The 17,848-nt window shown below is 37.1% G+C and overlaps 1 protein-coding gene across 1 annotated transcript in view; it reads left to right on the top strand.

Annotated features, from left to right (window-relative positions):
- Positions 1–3,396: 3,396 nt before the first annotated feature.
- Positions 3,397–17,848, top strand: part of LOC306844849 (metabotropic glutamate receptor 4-like) — a gene marked incomplete at both ends in the record, with an annotated part of 121,504 nt that continues 107,052 nt past the window's right edge. The window contains one exon of the mRNA XM_079377261.1: positions 3,397–3,924. Within this exon, the coding sequence (XP_079233387.1) occupies positions 3,397–3,924 (528 nt within the window). The remainder of the gene's footprint in view (positions 3,925–17,848) is intronic.

The following is a 17,848-nucleotide window of genomic DNA, read 5'->3' as shown; positions in this document are numbered from 1 at the left end:
ATTCAGAAAGAGTGTGACCTTAGAAGTGGCAGGTTATGGTGTGAGACTCAAGGCTGTAATGGTTTTGCGTTCAAAATGTAGATTCAATAGCCATAAAAGGTTAAACGTCAAGGACTAGTGCACCTTTACAAAAAAAGTATAATTTTTTAGCTAAAATATAAAAATCAATGAAGCAAATAAAATTGTATTGAGAAGCAAGACTGCTTAAGATATTAAGACTAGTTTTAAAGAATGTATCTTTAATAAGAGTGTATATATTGTTGAACATTTTTAGTATGTTTTAATATAGAAAATGTAACAACAAAAATAAAATAAAAAATATGGCAGTGCATTAAGACAAAAATACACTTCATACACTTGTTTTAAGAATTTTTAGATTATTTATATGAAAGCAAGTCAATGTGTAGATTTCCATTACCATATATATAATTTGGTATTTACATGGTCCATATACAGTACTACTCACATCATGCTATATTACCATGCTGATTTTTTGTAAGTGTAGTTTTTAAATATTACTGATCCCCACAAAAACCTCAACAGCTGGTGTGCAATTTTTCTCAGCCTAAACATGAAAGTGATAAAAGTTGTGTTAATTCTACTAAATTAATGGCATCTTTACAGGCAAGAGCTAGATGTGAACTTCAAATGAAGTTTTAACATTTCAATAATTCTGATTGTTCTCATTAATACGCCAAACTGTTTCCAGCAATCCAGATGTGAAATAACTGAAAATGACCTCAAATAGAGCAAAAATTTGTAATTGCTGTTATCTACTATCAGTTCCAAGCCTATTGCTGATAGAAACTCTCAGCGCTTATTATATCTCCATTACATCCTCAGACAGCCATGCAGTGTCAATTAACTTTAACTAATGAATTAAATTAACTTCTGTGGTAGGGCAGACACTCCCCGCAAATCACAGCAATGATCGCAGATCATGCTGACAGCTTCATATGGGTCAACAGCCATCTAACAAGCTTGGCTTCGTCTTAAAAATCTAAGGGAGTTTATTAACAACCAGTGTTGGGGAAGTTACTTGGTGCTCTAGCTACTTAATTCAAGCTATAGTAAAAATAAATAAATAATACAAATACAGTTTTTTTTTTTTTAGGAGGAGTGCTGCAATTCTGGAAAAACTACAATACTGAAAAATGTTAGGAACATTGCTAATTTTAGTTAGTAACACCCCAACACTGTTAAGAACACCTAACGGTAAATCATTCAAGACAAACACCTTTGCCAATCTCTCACGTGTTTGGCAATGTTTCCCTTAGCTGTGAGCGTGGGAGAATGGAACATGTGCTTCAAGCCTTACCGTGGTCTCTCACACAAACTTATTTTCCCAGAGGAAGGATTCCCCAGTTCACTCTTTAATATCAAAGCACATTTGCCAACATTGAAAAAGCATTTCAGAGTCACTTCAGAGGCCCTGTTGTAATTCTTTGAAGTGCCTGTGCACTAGAGGAGAAGTGTGGAGCCAGCGTATAGTGTACTAATAGGGGAAGAGGTGGGAAGAGAGGATGAAATAAGAAAAAAAACTAGATAGAATGAGAGCAGGTCAGTTAGACTTACAAAGGCATAAAAGAGGATTTCTGAGATTTTTCTGTCAGCTTGTAAATAAGTGAGGTGACCCAAACTGTGCAAAAAGACTTGCTGAGATCAAGGCTTGAAAATAATTGCTTAAACTGCATCCATGTTTAAAGAAATGCACAGGATTTTTATGAATGTACCGTAATGCATTTAGTGATCATTTAAAAATATGCAGTACTGTACATAAAGAGCAATATAAAGGGAGATTTTAATGCTACGTATAACTCAAAATAATAGATACATAGGAAATGGCAGAGAAAATATATCGGTAACACTTTATTTCGATAGTCCACTTTAGACATTCTACTAACTATAAGTAACTTTGTAACTCCATGTCAACTATGAGTCATTAGAGTATTAGTAGACTGCCTGCTTAATATCTGCTAACACTTTATTTTGATGGGTCCACAACATACAACATACTGACTATCAGCAGCTTTGCAAGTATATGTCAACTTACTCTACTAACCCTAAACCTACCCTACTGAGAGTTAGTAGACATGTAGTTGCAAATTAATGAGAATTAGTCGACATGTAGTTACTAAGTTACTTATAGTTCGTAGAATGTCTAAAGTGGACTATCGAAATAAAGTGTAACCGATATATCTTCAGTATGCTGGAGGAGGTGAAAATAAGTCAAGCAGTAAATCATGATGTTGTATGATAACGATAATGTGTAGGCATTAAAAATATGGCTAGATCGGTTTGCTGTATTTGTCACTCACCATTAAAGCAAAATTATGCACATGCAAACTGAAAACACAGAAGCCTAATGGAATATTCCAGTATGTAATTTTTAACCCAATTAGGCAACAATTAAGGGATGGTAATGATAACAGTGACTGTCAAAGTTGTGGGAAGTAACTTGTCCTCACATCGAGATCAGTGTCATACAAATTAAAACTCATTTCAAGTAATTAATGACCTCGAGGTTATCCAAATAACAATTCATTCCGAGAACTTAAATATCCTGCGGTGACCGTTGCAGCTAGAGATTAAAGGGTCTGCCTTTTGTCAGTATACGGTGTGTGTGCAGAACAATTTTCATCAACCCAACTCATTTTCTTTATCAGAGCTTGTCATTTCAGATGGGGAAAACAACACATTACATAGATAATTCTCTCTCGCTTGATCAGAGCTCTTCATTGGAATGCAGCTCCTTCATTCAGAATGTTGAAAAGAGACATGTGGGAGCCAAAGCATATTTCTCTCGACCTTGGGAGCCCATAGCAACGTTTTAAATTCAAACTATAGAGAGGGAGAGAGAGGGAGCATGTGAGAAAAAGCAAGCGGGTTTTCAGTAAGAAAGCTGTTTTCAGTAAGATGCTGCAAAGGAAAGTTTAAGGAAAAGAACATAAGTGCTGCTATGCCCATACTGACACAGAAACATCTGACTGTATCGTCTTTCTGTGGTGCTTACTCATTCCTTTCTTCATATCTTTTTCTTCCAGGAAGGCTCACAGGTGGGTGAAGGTTTGTGCTCGCAGCAAAAGACCCCCAACCTCCTCCACTAGGAGACGAGGCGATTGGAAACCTAGAGGGAGCAGGGGACCAAAGACGTACGGTTAACCTTTGATCTCATCAAAGGACTCTAGAGTAAGTTCCTTGACAGGAGATAAAGGGGATTGACTCAGAACTGCTGCCTGAAGAACCTGATGTGCATTCCATTCAATTACAAACCCATCGCTACATAACTATGAACTTTAAAAGATTGTGCCCTGTGAAAGGGTGCCTTCATTGACCCATCAACTCAGTTGTGACACATCTCAGATCTAAAAATAGACACGCAACAGCCTTGCTGCAATGTCTTCAGCCATGGGCAAAATGGTTGGATGGACTAACTGTCGCTGTCAAGGCTCAGCATTGGTTCTTCTCTACCTCTTCCTGACTGCTTTGGCTGCGAGGCCCAAAGGTCCAGGCCACACGCATCTAAACTCTATCCGGATTGATGGGGACATTTCATTGGGCGGCCTGTTTCCAGTTCACTCCCGGGGTCATGAGGGCAAACCCTGCGGTGAGCTAAAAAAGGAAAAGGGGATCCATCGTCTGGAAGCTATGCTCTTTGCACTGGACCGCATCAATAATGACCATGAACTGCTCCCAAACATCACGCTGGGCGCCCGCATTCTGGACACGTGCTCGCGGGATACTCACGCTCTGGAACAGTCTCTCACATTTGTCCAGGCGCTCATCGAAAAGGACGGCACGGATGTGAAGTGCCAAGGTGGAGGATCTCCCATCATTACCAAGCCAGAAAGGGTGGTGGGTGTCATTGGAGCGTCGTCCAGTTCTGTGTCTATAATGGTGGCTAATATCCTCCGTCTGTTTAAGGTAAACAGCATAATCATTTTTCTATTTATTTATTTTCTGTGGATTTGGATTGAATTTGATCATGATGGATTTACTTGTCTGCTTCCAAGTACAAACTGAATTTCCATGCTGGTCCAGGCTGGATTTCTGCTGGCCTAGTGAGAGCAACAAAAATACTGATGATTTTTTGGAGTTTAGAAATCTGCAATTGTATTATATATATATATATATGTATATAAAGTAATAAAATGATAAAAAAAATTAAATAAATTTTTTTTTTGCTGTCAAACGATTAATCGCATTCCAAAATAAGTTTTTGTTTACATAATATATGTATGTGTACTGTGTATATTTATTATGTGTATATGAACAGACACACATGCAGTATATATTATGAAAATAAGTATTTACATGCATTGATATTTATATTCATAAAATTTATATTATATATAAATATAATTAATACATAAACAACATATTTTTCTTAAATATATACATGTATGTGTATGCGATTAATTGTGATTAATCATTTGACAGCATTATAAAAATTGAAATAGAAAGAAAATGTATTAAATTAAATTGATAAATTAAATTATTAAATAAAATAGAATAAAATTAAATGAAATAAAATGGCCTGAAGTTAATGACTATGACATGCAAAATAAGCTTGTTGACTACATTTAAATTTAAAGTTAATAAAAAAAAATACAAAAATATGACTAAAAGAAAACAAAACAACAACAAAAACATCTAAATTAACACCTCTAGCAACCTTTAGCCGTTGATGCTTATCTTTCAGATCATTAAGGTCTTGCCGCTTTAACAAGTTAAGAAGCTTGGTTTGAACACCACTGGACCAGCTTTGAAAACAAAACATACAGTATGCTGGAGACTGGCTTTGCTGGTCTTTTCACGGGTTTGAAATGAATATGCTGATGTGTGAGATTGGATTTTGTTGCTGTTGCATCTGTATCTTACATTCCCCTGCCGTCTGGTCTTCTCCTTTAGTAAGCAGAGCGGATAGCAGTGTCCCAGTAAATGTATAATTGATAAGAAAGCAATCTGGAGGTTCTTACATCCACTTAGCCATGACCAAACAAAATCAGTTGCATTCCTCAACTCATTCTATGCAAACTGTGAGGCTCCTATCTGATAATGTAAACATGGCCTATTTCCAAACAAATGTTAACAGAATATTTACGGCATTAAATGTATGAAGGTGAGCTAAAGAGATTTCCGAATTAGAATACAGCACTTCCAGTCTTCAAGATCTGATTCTTTTCACTGTTATGTTCACATTGTTATGGAGGTGGGTAATTCTTCATCTTGATGAATGTTTAACGGCACACTTTCACACTTTGATGATCACCTCAGGGGGAGAATCTGAATATGCAAATAAAATAGTTTTGCACCCGTGATTCAGTTAACATGCAATACGGGACACAGATAGTGAATGTGGATTATAGGTTTGACATGATGTATTGTAGCATGCCTTATATATGTAATGCATGAATTATTAATTGAATCTGTGAATTGTGAACATCAACCTGACAATAAGAATTAATGTAGCTCAAGGCTAACCATTAAAGACACTCTTTCGGACCCTCTGCATGCATCCGTTGATGTACTTTCAACCTAAGAGATCACATGCCTCTCCATTTTACAGGGGACGGTGGTTATGTAAGAAAAATTGTTTGCGTTTGGGGATCAGATTTGCATCTGTTCACAAAGCAGGTATATGAATAATGCAGGACTTCATGTTTAGCTCAGAATAGCACTGACCTGGCGTCAGCGAGGCCGATTCTCATTCATTCCTCAGCCAGGCTGCCCAGAGACAGATGCCCAACGTTTAATGGATATTTACCCTCTGAAATGCCGACTACATGGTGCCATTCATCAGCCAGAGAGTTGTGATCAAAGACAGATCGCAGGCGGAGGAAACTCAGCAGCGGTGCGTGGAGATGACAGGCCTCGAGCATGAGTGCTGATATAAGCGCATTTAAAGCTCACAGCTAAAACACTGGCTTTATTGAGAAAAAAGAGGCAGCAGGTGCAGCGACAGGGCAAGTGGGGAGTCCTCGCTGCGGGTGGAGCTCGTTTGCTCATAAATTCACTGAGCGCTTTTGTGCAAACCCTCTTATTAGGATCTTCAGATCAACAGTGCACTGATCTTTAGTTCAGAAGCACACCTCAGTTGCGGTTAATAAAGATGAACCTCACCGCACTTTCATGCACTCTACGCATAAATGCCTCGGTTCCTCCCAGTCATTCGCAATTTCCTCTTCTCATGTACAACATGTACTCGTTCCATCCAGAGCCATTTTACCGGAAGCCTGAAAGGTTTCAGTTGAAGCTGATGTAATCTTTTTATAATCCACTTAGATAATGGCTTCAGCTTTGACCATCAAAGTACAATGTATAAAAAAAAAGGACTGGTAAGAGGGATGTTTTCATTTGACTGAAAAATGTTGGATTAGACTGAGACTCTTCGCTGACAAAAAAGCACCATGGTATTATTACCGTGGTATTTTTTGGGCATGTACCATAGTAATATAATGATCTGCTTTGAAGTACCAGAGTGTGTAATCATTCAGTACTGTGGTACATGTAGTCCCTTTAAGGCAAGTCAGTCCTCAGCCAGAATGTTAGGTAATGGAGGTAAGGCTCTGATCTGCTTGAATAGGAAAAGACTGAAATTTACAAAGTTGCTTGTCAAGATTGCAATAAAATCTATACAGTAATATCATGAAATTGTTTTCTTTAGCACAACTTGCACTAAATGTATTTGTTGTGATACATAACGTATTGTAAACATGATATTGCTTTTATACAGCAGCTCAATATTTACATTTTTAATTACATTTCCATTTTAAACGCAATACAGCAAGTTACTTTTCTTATTTTTGCTCCACTTAAGAAATTATTAATTGACTCTCTCATAAATCAATGAACTTGCTGTATCTTATTTCAAAGGCCGTGCTTTCCAGAGATTCCATTTATTGGCCGGATATGTCACTGTAGATGGTTTATTTTAGAAAAACAACCATTACATTCCAAAGTGAGAAAGCAATTACAGTAATTACACCTCACAACGAACATCAGTCTATTTTAGAACAGCTGCTTTTCTGAAATGAGACAGCCTCAATGATGTATGCAGTGTCTCTGGATGAATTAGTGTTTTGAACAAATAGGTGGAATGAATGAGTCAATGACTCATAACGCAGTCACTTGTTGCCACCTACTGGTGTAATTAGGTTAAAAAAATAAATCAAAGAGATATACAAACTTGCAGTGCTGTTAGACTGTGAATCCCCTTTAAAACTTGATTGGCCACTGAAATTAAGGACCAGAACTAACTGTTGTGTAAAATGTGATAAGTAGACATTAAAAAGATTAATGCTAAACATGCTGTAAAGTAATTTTCTATCATTTTTAATCAGACATTTTAATGTAGTACCAATGAAAATGTTCCAGTAGTGAGGGGATAGGAAAATCCAACACATCAACGGCTCCTCCTTATACTTTCTCTGTGTTTTAAAGCATCATGGAATAATCATTTAATACCATCACGGTACTGCCTCAGTACTCGTGCGAAAGGTGCCTGTATGCATTACAGAGTAGAAAACTGTAAATATCTGCCACATCTGCTCAAAGAACTGATGTATGCTTACCCAAGGCAGTAAAATAATTTGTGCATCAGCAAAAAGCATTTTTTGCTCCAGACATTCTCACTGAATTTAACATGCTCTCTGACCAGATGCAGCTATTGGCCTTTTGCTTGCGTTTCGCTAGTTTTCAATTATGGAATCCGAAGCACTGAGAAACATGTGAGGAAAAATGCATACTTGCATACGCAAATGCACATGCATACACACGCGCAACTGTCGCCCACTACCCCAAACATACACACACTCTCAAACACCAGGGAGAAAGAAAACTGCATACTCTTGCAAGAACACCCTGCTCAAGATGGAAGGTCTGCCACCTGCGTGCCGTTTAGGGGGTTAACAAAAAGCACTTTCCCTAGCATAGATTTGGCTTTTCATGATTAATATTTCACATCAGCATTACATAAGAGCAGCTAGAATCAGCAAATTAATCTTCCTCAACATCTATGTATTAAAAAATCCGACAGCACATTCAGAGTATAGGCTGGAGTCAGAAAGAAAAAGCAACTCTTGTTTGGAGTTATGTGAAATTTGCCAGCATCAATTATCTAACAAGAGAGCTGTGCCGTCAAACTCACAGCTGTCATAAACGTTACAGCCACATCCTTTTGCGTTCTCTTATTGTTAATATAAAATGGAAGCTTGTTTTGGATTAATCACTAATTTGTCTGTGCCAAAAAGACTTGAAATGAAGCATTTTGGATTTGTGAAATGTTTACCAGCACTGATAATGTTATAGCTATTACTGAGTCTCTTACATTCATGGCTATAAAGCAAAACTACCCCACTATCTTAGTAATAATGCAAACAGTCTGTTAAAAATTAATGTTATGGCAGACCATCCAAATTGCTATTATGGGTCATAGAACTACCCTGGGTTCACAGCTATGCTATTAAACAATGGAAGACTATTTTATTTTAGTGATAATATTGTCCAAATGTATGTACATCATTGACTCAAAACATGATATAGTCATTTATCCCTATTTTTTTTGAGTGTTACAGTCAAAATAAAAAAAATCTAAACTTACCCCATCTACTTTCCTAATACACATTCCTGATCTTATTGTGCACGGTTCCAAAGAAAAAAAATCTCAAAGCTATTACTTGTTTTGCTCTGTCATATCTTTTCCCTACCAACAATGTCTAAGACCACTTTTCACAATCCATGGATGATGTACAACGGATAAAATCTGTTCCCACCCAACATTTCTTTCTCATTGAACATCCCTTTTAACTCACAAATGCATCAGAATGGTTTACAAATGGCATTTTGTGTTGACATTAACAGAAGATCTTTACTTTCAAACCAAAAAGGTCAGTGGTTTCAAATCATTTTCAGGGTGATAATTAGATTTAATTAATGAAAATAATCATTGCCTGCTTGCATTGCGTTTTGTATTCACATACAGTACATCACTGATCAATGTTGTTGTGCTTCCAGCAGGCTTGTGAATGTTTATGCCACACGCTTTGTAGCTACGCCTGTAATTTAGCTATTAAATTGGAGGGCAACGTAATTGTCTGCAGAGTTTTTACACCCCCATTTTAAACCCCCATTCCCGCCCAGACACTGAGGAGGACAGTCGATTCATGATATAAACTCTCTCAGTGGTTGTTTTGATTGTCTGGATGTTTGATTGTTTTAGCGCCAGCGAGTTATAAAGAGTTTCAGAGAGCCAGGGAAGGGTCGCTATAACAGTTGTTAACACTCACTCTTAAATTGGCCTGTTTACGCTGCTGTCTTACTGTCTGTTTCCACTCAAATGTCTGACATATTGCTCTATTTTCCTCCATCTTATCGTTTCTTTGTCTTCCTAAGTCTTGCTGCCCAGGATTCTGACCTGACTGCTCTTACCAAGTAACTTCAAAAATCACTGCTGATGGCTATATTTGAAGTGATGTTGGAAGAGAAAGCAAAAAAAAGAGCAGTTTTCAAAGCGAAAGTGAGAAAAGCAATTAGATCTTCCAACACGGTTCACCTATTTGTTTCAGTGAGGAAATCTTTAAGCATTTAAACCCTAAAGGTGAAGCATGTAATTTCTTTGGGGACAGGATGGAACTATTTTTCAACAGGTTTCTTGAACACTTCCCCTGCCTGCCATTGGTTAAAAAGCAGATAGCCATGCCCAAATCTTAAGCCATTAAACTATTGTTGCTGGGCAGTTGAGATGCATAGCATCACATTATTTACTCTTTTTTTTCAGGGAAAATCTTTCCTATTAAAGATATACTGTACGTCTAGGTGTCTTGGTTTATATTAGGCTTTGAAGATGAGAGATAGTATGTTTAAATAATAAATAAGTTAAAAATTACACACTTCATTTTTAACTTTGGAATTCAATTCAATTCTTATTTCATGTTCAGGGAATCACTGCACTGCTGTGTATTTATGGAAAATTCATTTCTGTTTACTCAAATCACATGTGCAAAGCTACATAGTCTATTGCTTATCAGTCACTCTGGTGTTACATATTTTCTAGCAAGTTTCACGAGAGAACAGATGCAAGCACACACAATGTTGACATTTAAAATGAATCATTGAATTTACCCCAGACAATGGCAATTGCTAGGCCTATAGACCAGGAAAATTCCAATTGATCCACATTGTTATCTGAAGCATTGAAGCTTTTCATAAAATTCCTGGTTTATGGTGAGTTTTTTCAACATAGTAGGTCTCAGGGACTAATTTTAACAAGCTTTATTACTCTCCATATCTTTTTAATTATTTGTTTAGAGTGCTGTAAATTGAATCATTTACAAGGCAACGTGTGCTATATGTACTTTCACGGATTCAAAAATTCAAATGCTTTCAACAGGCCTCCATTTACTTTCATTCGCTTTCTTTTCAGTATTGGTTATGGCAAATAAATAGTCTCTCTTCCTATGTGACAGATGGGGCTTTTACCCATCAGCAGAAAAATACCACACTGGGTCTCTTTGATTTCTGAAGCAAACTTGCCATCATTTGAGTAGCTTGCCTAGAGGTTCAATTTGACATTGCCTTCCATCTCAAAGAGGGTTACATCGTAATAGCTCTCCGTCTAAGAGCGCCTCCATTTTTCAATTACACCTACCCAGCGTGTGATCATGTTTCTACCACCTCACAAACTAATACTCTATTGCAAGAGACTGGAGTGACAAATTAAACATAATTTCCTATTCAGAGGCTCCCATTGGTTTCTCGTCTGAGGGTTTTTGAATTAATGTGTAAGGTATTAGAAATGTTTGCGTTAGCCCCACTCTGACCATTAAAGGAACCACTGGTACCATATTCTATACACCGACTATGCTATTTAAAGAAACAGTTAATCCAAAAATTAAAATAAAGTTATTATTTACTTACCCTTATGTCATTACAAACCAATTTTGTTTTTTCATGGAATACAAAAGAAGAATTTATTGTCTATTATTTGAACTCAAAACGAATTAGAATTGTTCTTTTGAACCGAGTCTGCTCAATGAACTTCTTGATTTGGTTCAGAAACAGGACTGAACGTTTCGCAAATTCGAAATTTCAAATTCGTTTCGAAATTTGACTGATTCACTCACGAATCAATTTACCGATTCAGTCTGATTTAGAGTTCACAAAAATAGTTAAAAACAATGTTTTTTTTTTATTTATTTTTACATCAATCTGAATTCAAAGTAGCTGATAATGTATTAATCTTATAGTGCTTTTTTGGTGCTAAACAGCCTTGATGTTAGATGGGTCATACATGTGCACAGATGCTATGCCGAATATTTCTATTTACTTTCAGAAGAATAAAAATCATACAAGGTTGGAACAATATGGGGTAAGTAAATAATGTTACTTTTTCTGATTTTTTTTTGTATAAAAGGCCATTTTCATAAAGGACTATAATGACTACTAAAGTTCGTTACATCTAAAAATCGTTATATCCTCGTCACATCTATTACAATAACGATGCAGAAGAACAGTTTACATACAGAATTCTAGTCACTTCTGTATGAACGAGCAGCTGATGTCAGTCATCTTTTATGATCTCCCCATAGCTGTGAATATCACCTGTAATCATAGTAACAGTAACTGAAATAAATATCATATATGGCAATGTAAACATTACTAGAAAGTCGCACCTGACGCAACATGAGTGATTTGCACAGTAAGGAAAGGATGTGACGTGTGGCCAAGTATGGTGACCCATACTTGGAAATTGTGCTCTGCATTTAACCCATCCAAGTGCACACGCGGAGCAGTGAGTAGTGAACAAACACACACACACCTGGAGCAGTGGGCAGACATTTATGCTGCGGCAACCGGGGAGCAGTTGGGGATTCGGTGCCTTGCTCAAGGGTCTCGCCTCCGTCGTAGTATTGAGGGTGGAGAGAGAGCGCTGGATATTCACACCCCCCCACCTACAATTCCTGCTGGACCTGAGACTCGAACTCGCAACCTTTGGTTTACAAGTCCTACTCTCTATCCATTAGGCCATGACCACCCAAAATGAACCAAAAGCAACCAATGGTTAATGATCCAACAGCAGTTTGAGACTGAATTGTTTTGGAAGAGTTGCGTGCAGGCCACAAAATTAAGAAGATTAGCGTCAGTGGAAGACAGTGACTGGATCTTAAACTTTCAGGTGACAAACAGCTCATTTTGTTATATTTGTATGTTACCAGAACCTACACATAAAAACGCAACATGACTGTCTTTGTATATATGTCGCACTGTATGACTCACGGTTGCTTTCACACAGCAGGTGTTCGTCAAATATAGGGTTATGAATCCAGAAAATTACGAATGTGAGTTTGGTTATTGAATGCGGTTGTCAGTTTCCATAAACAGCCAGACCGGTTATGAATATAACCACGTTAAGAGCTCAAATATATGTCTGACAACCGTATTCTGCTGCTATGTGAACATCTCAAAATTGTCACAAACAGTGCTCTTACTTGCCAAGGTACCGAAGTATGCAGTAAGAAAAAAAATATATATCTGAGATTTCAGTATGAACCTACAATATTTCTTATTAAATTCTTCTGAGAACAAGTTATCTGAGCCATTTCAATTTATGTAGCTCTGTACATTCACTATGTTGTGCTCTTTTCACTATTTTATTTTTCATAGTGGAATCATCTAAAATGAAAGAGCAGCTTCTGAGCAATACTTTTTTGACTTTGTAAGTCTGTAACATTTTGATGTATAGAGGCAAACCCGCAATAGCAGTCAGCTTGTAGAATTCACGAAATATGAAATGCATGAGGAAGAACGAACATATGAGCAACATTTTCACAATGCTGCAATACTGAAGCAGGTTGCTCTACTTTGCTTGACAGTTTTGCACAAGTCTCCGGTGCATCCTTGTAAAAGTGAATTAGTGCAAATCTGCCTGGGGTGATATTGCTAATTCAAGGACTGAATCATGTCATCTTAAAACAAAACAGACTCATCTGCCTGTAGTCCCTGTCATGTTGAATGAACACAGAAAGTGCTCATGTTGTTTGGTAGGGAGCACATCAAGTGTGATTGCGTGTAATGGCAGTCGGCTACCTCTTTTCTTCCGAATGTTGTGCGCTCTTGGTTTTTTCTCTCCCTTTGCTCTTTTCTTGCATGGATTGTTTACCTGTTGCATAATGCACATATTTATTTTTTCTGGTTTCTATATTAGCACTGGCTCAGCATGCAATGTGTAGCCCCTATAGCTACATGCCCTAATGGACTTCTTATTTGGAATAACAGTGTAAAATCAGAATTGAAATGATGCCTTATTGTGTGGTCCTGTCTGTTTGCTGGTGGCTGGCACTAAACTTGGGAAAACTCATTGGAGTGCCCTTCCCTTTAGGGATTTCTCCAGTATGCTTGTCACGCCGGTGAAGCAGCTCGAAGATTGACTTCGACTTCCATTCCACCTCGCTTGTCAAGGTGGTCAATTCCCTCAAAGCATACCGGCCCTCCCCCCATCCTATTACTTTGTGCTTTTTCCTTCACTGTGTGGTACAAACAATATCACAAAGGCTAGAGGCTTACGGTCCTGTCTATACCTGATATCAAATCATTTCCTTCATCTTTGAGATACCTACATCCAATCATAATTCAGTACAACCACAGAACCTATTTCAAACTTATTTTTTGATGTGCATATGATTAGAATATGACTGGAACAGATTGTGGCAGCATATTTACCTGCATCACCAGATTTTCAGTGTGCTTTCAGACTTTTGGATTTCACTGCAGAGCTGTTGTCAGAAATGTTGAGAATGAAGATTGGCCCATGATGTAGTCTCATTGGACCCAGAGAGGAGAGGGGCCCCACACATACACTTTTCGTTTTGGACCCCTGCCCTGCTGTATATAATGATGTGAACATTGTGCTAGAACAGAAGCCTCAGACTTCACATTCAGATTACTCTACATTTTGTCTTGACAGGGCAGCAAATCATCTACCATGACAAGATCAAAGAGAGTTAATATCAGTGCAAGATGTGAACAAAACCTTTTAAGACTGAGAAAATGAAAGAGAAAATCTTTAACCGAAAATATAATGAGCGTGTGATGCATTCCCCAGTTGCTGAGAAGTACAGGCATCACTGCTTACAAAGAGACTTGGCTTTAAGCGATTAATTCAAATTTCATTTGAAGTAACAGACCTTTAAATTGTGTGCCTCACCAGCCCTTTCCACTCTTCATTGCAAAGAGTATCTGGCATTCAGTAAAAATAAATAAATAAATAGATAATACAAAGCATAAAAATCAATTCATTATTTCTCTAGTGGGTCTCACTGTCTTCCTTCCTTATTGTTGGACGAGAGGACAAGTTATTCTTTAGATGCAAATATTCAAGCTCAAACTGGTGATAGCTAATAGTGTTAGAGGCCAGCGAACAACCCCAGAAATGCCAAAGTCATAGATCCCCACACAGTACCAAAGGTTTCCCAGCAGGCGTCACACTGATATATGTGTGCATAATTCCTGACAGTACAATTTGATTGCAAGCATCGCTCTCATTTATTTTGTTTGTTCATTTGTTAGTTAGTTTTTTGCATGTCAGCACTCATTTTCAAAACAAGTCAACCTTTATCAGCGCAGCCATTTCTCTGAGCTGATTGGTATTGTTTGCTCACAGGATTGTCTTGGTTCACTAACAGCGCACACTGCAGAGGATAGACGACGGCGTACATTATTTTGCGTGGTGGGTAGATCCGATTTTCCCCTGACAACTCGCCATGATTGAGCTGATAGACTATGGTGCCCGATGAATTTGTGTTTGCTCAAAGAGTCTCGGCAAATGGTTTGCATGCTCCTCATTAAAGTCTTAACTTTCTTCCTGAGCGCGAACTTGAGAAGTAAAGCTTAGAACTGGGGAGCCATATCTGTATTGATTTAACACCTCATTGGGGGAATGACAGCTGAATCAAGATTAACGATCCTGTTCAATATCTGTGTGGTGTGCCCATTCCTCTTCAACCCCATTAGTTGAGGGGTGATAGCCAAGCTGGCCAACAAATCTGTTTACACTGTCAAGCGCACTCAATGGCAAATGTACCAGCCGAAATGGGCCGCCTTATGAAAGCTTTTCATTTTCTCACTGCAGCGACGTTGATGGATAACCTCCGTACTGGGGTGTTTCTTTTTCACTATGCTCTATTGTGTGTGTATAGCCATACGTCAGAGTATTTGTGTTGCTGCACATTGGTTAATGGTCTGCTATAGTGATGGGGCCAAATGGAGCTGTGCAGGAAAGTGCTGGCAGAACTGCGTAGTGATGTCAAAAGTACTGGTACTACAGTAAAAAATGTACTGATGCCAGTCTTTCTACAGACTCGGTGACAGACTGACAAGCGGCTGCTTTCGAATGCTTATATGCGTCTTCATGTGCATTCAAGGTAATGTAGCTTTTGAATGTATGGTCAAATGCACTACTTGAAACCGCTTGGTGGTGGTGTATTAATATAAGGATAGTCGGTTTGTCTTAAGTGGACATAAACAGGTGGGAGTGAAAATTTAGGTGAAAAGCTCCATGTATTAGGCTTGCTGTGTAAACGTAGCCCACTCACTGATTACATTATTGCTTTGTTTTACTGCTTACTTTTAAAAAGAACATTTACGTAACATGGAAATAATGCAAGTATTTGTCTTAATCAGTATTTTGTCCTATTTTCCTTCAAAATAATTCTAAACATCCTTCAAATATTTTATTGAAATTTATTGAATACTATTTTATTGAAAACATATCTTGCATGCTGTTTATTGGCATTTTTCATTGTATTACAGTAAGTATAAAGCTTCCAAAATTTTGTGAGGCATATGCAAGGTAGGAATGAATAGGATATACGGTATGTGTGTGTGCGTGTATATGTATATACATGTGTGTGTGTGTGTGTGTAAATATATACACACACACACACACACACACACACACACACACACACACACACACACACACACTCCATTATACATATTAGAACACTAGTATTTTCACCAGCTAAAAAATGTTTTAAGTCAGTTATTTCTATCTTTTGCTGTAGTGTGTCAGTAGGAAATATCAGTTTACATTTCCAAACATTCATTTTGCTATTAACTGTAATAATGAGATTTTAGTTTGCACAAGGAGTCTGACAACAGCCAGTGCTCCACACAGAGATCTGATCTAACCATCATCCAGTCTATCTGGAATGACATGAAGAAACAGAACAAACTGAGACAAACTAAATCCAAAAGAACTGTGGCAACGTCACCAAGATGCTTCAAGAAACCTACCTGCAAAGCTACTGTTAAAAGTTTTAGGCACTTGTGTAAAAATGCTGTAAAATGAGGATGCTGTCAAAATAATGTCATAAAGAGATTTTTTTATCAATTAATTTCTATTAACCCTCTGAGCCCGACAAACGCGAATACGCGTTTTGGGGCAGATTTTCCTGATAAGGCAGAAATGAGCTTGCATTTCTCTGCCATTTTTGATTGTTCAGATAAGAGCAATACACCATTCGAATCTGTAAGGGGTCTTCTTTTATTTGTATACACTCATAATAACAACTAAACGTTGTGCTTTTGAAGAATAAAGAAAACAAACAGGGTGTGCTCTCTGTCTTCTCCGTCTCCGCGATCTGTTTTCAGAAATGCGTCACTAAAATGAAGTGTAACTCAGCGAATACTCAACACAGAAACATGAGAGTTATCTCTATAGAAAGCTTGAAGTGTCTTCTTTCAAATGAAGTACGTCATATCGAAAACAAATATTCTGTGATGAAGTAATCCGTATGAAACCAACACGATGTTCAGTCTGTCCCGTCTAACTCATTATTTTTAATGAGATCCCGCCCCCTCGCGTTCACATGCAAATAACCACGTGACCCGCGCGCGCGGAGCATAAACAAAGCGCCAGTGAAGAGTTCATCGCTGCTACTGTTACTTTCTGGAAGAAGACGCGCTGAGTAAAGGCTGGATTTCCTCAAGAGTTTGATGAATAAGTAAGTAATGTTTATGTTTTGCATTAGTTAACTGTTATTGTGACATAAACTTGAACACATTACTAGATGGGTTTTTCCCAAATTACAACACGATAAATGCTAGGCATCTAAGAATGTTTAGACCATGTTTATTATTAATAATATCTGTTCAAAAATATATTTTAATAGCGTGCTAAACGATAACAATTAGTTCTCAGATATAAAATATATTTTTTATAGTGCAAAGTTCATCCTTTTATAGTATAAAGCATGAGTGAGTCTATGACTGCATAATCATATCCTCTATACTATAAAATAATACATGATGTTCAGGATGGCTATATGACTACAAAATCATAGTTGGGTTTTCCCCAAACTATAATTCCTGACTAAAATGTTTGAAATCCAGTAAAACATTTTGAATATGATGGGCAATTCATTGTATTTAAATTTCTTACGGCACGAGTATGTTTTCATGCTCTTTATAAAACAATAAAAGTAATATGAAAGTACATTGTAACGTGATGAATGCTACGAGTCTAAGTATGTTTAGAACATGTTTATGATTAATAGCCTACTCTGTTCAAAAATAGAGTATAATTGCATGCTAAACAATAATAATTAGTTTCTCAAAAATAAAATGTCTCTTTTTTACGACAATACAAAGCATGAATGAGTCTATGACTACAAAACCTATATAAATATATATATATATATATATATATATATAGATATATATATATATATATATAGATATATATATATATATATATATATATATATATATATATATATATATAGATGCTCCTGTTATAAACATGCTCACAAATGTTTTTTCTCTTTTTTTGGTTGTTTGTATTTTATTG

The sequence above is a fragment of the Barbus barbus genome (genome assembly GCF_936440315.1).
Source record: "Barbus barbus genome assembly, chromosome: 25".
NCBI classification, from domain to species: Eukaryota; Metazoa; Chordata; class Actinopteri; order Cypriniformes; family Cyprinidae; genus Barbus; species Barbus barbus.
This window is presented reverse-complemented; position numbering and strand designations above follow the sequence as displayed.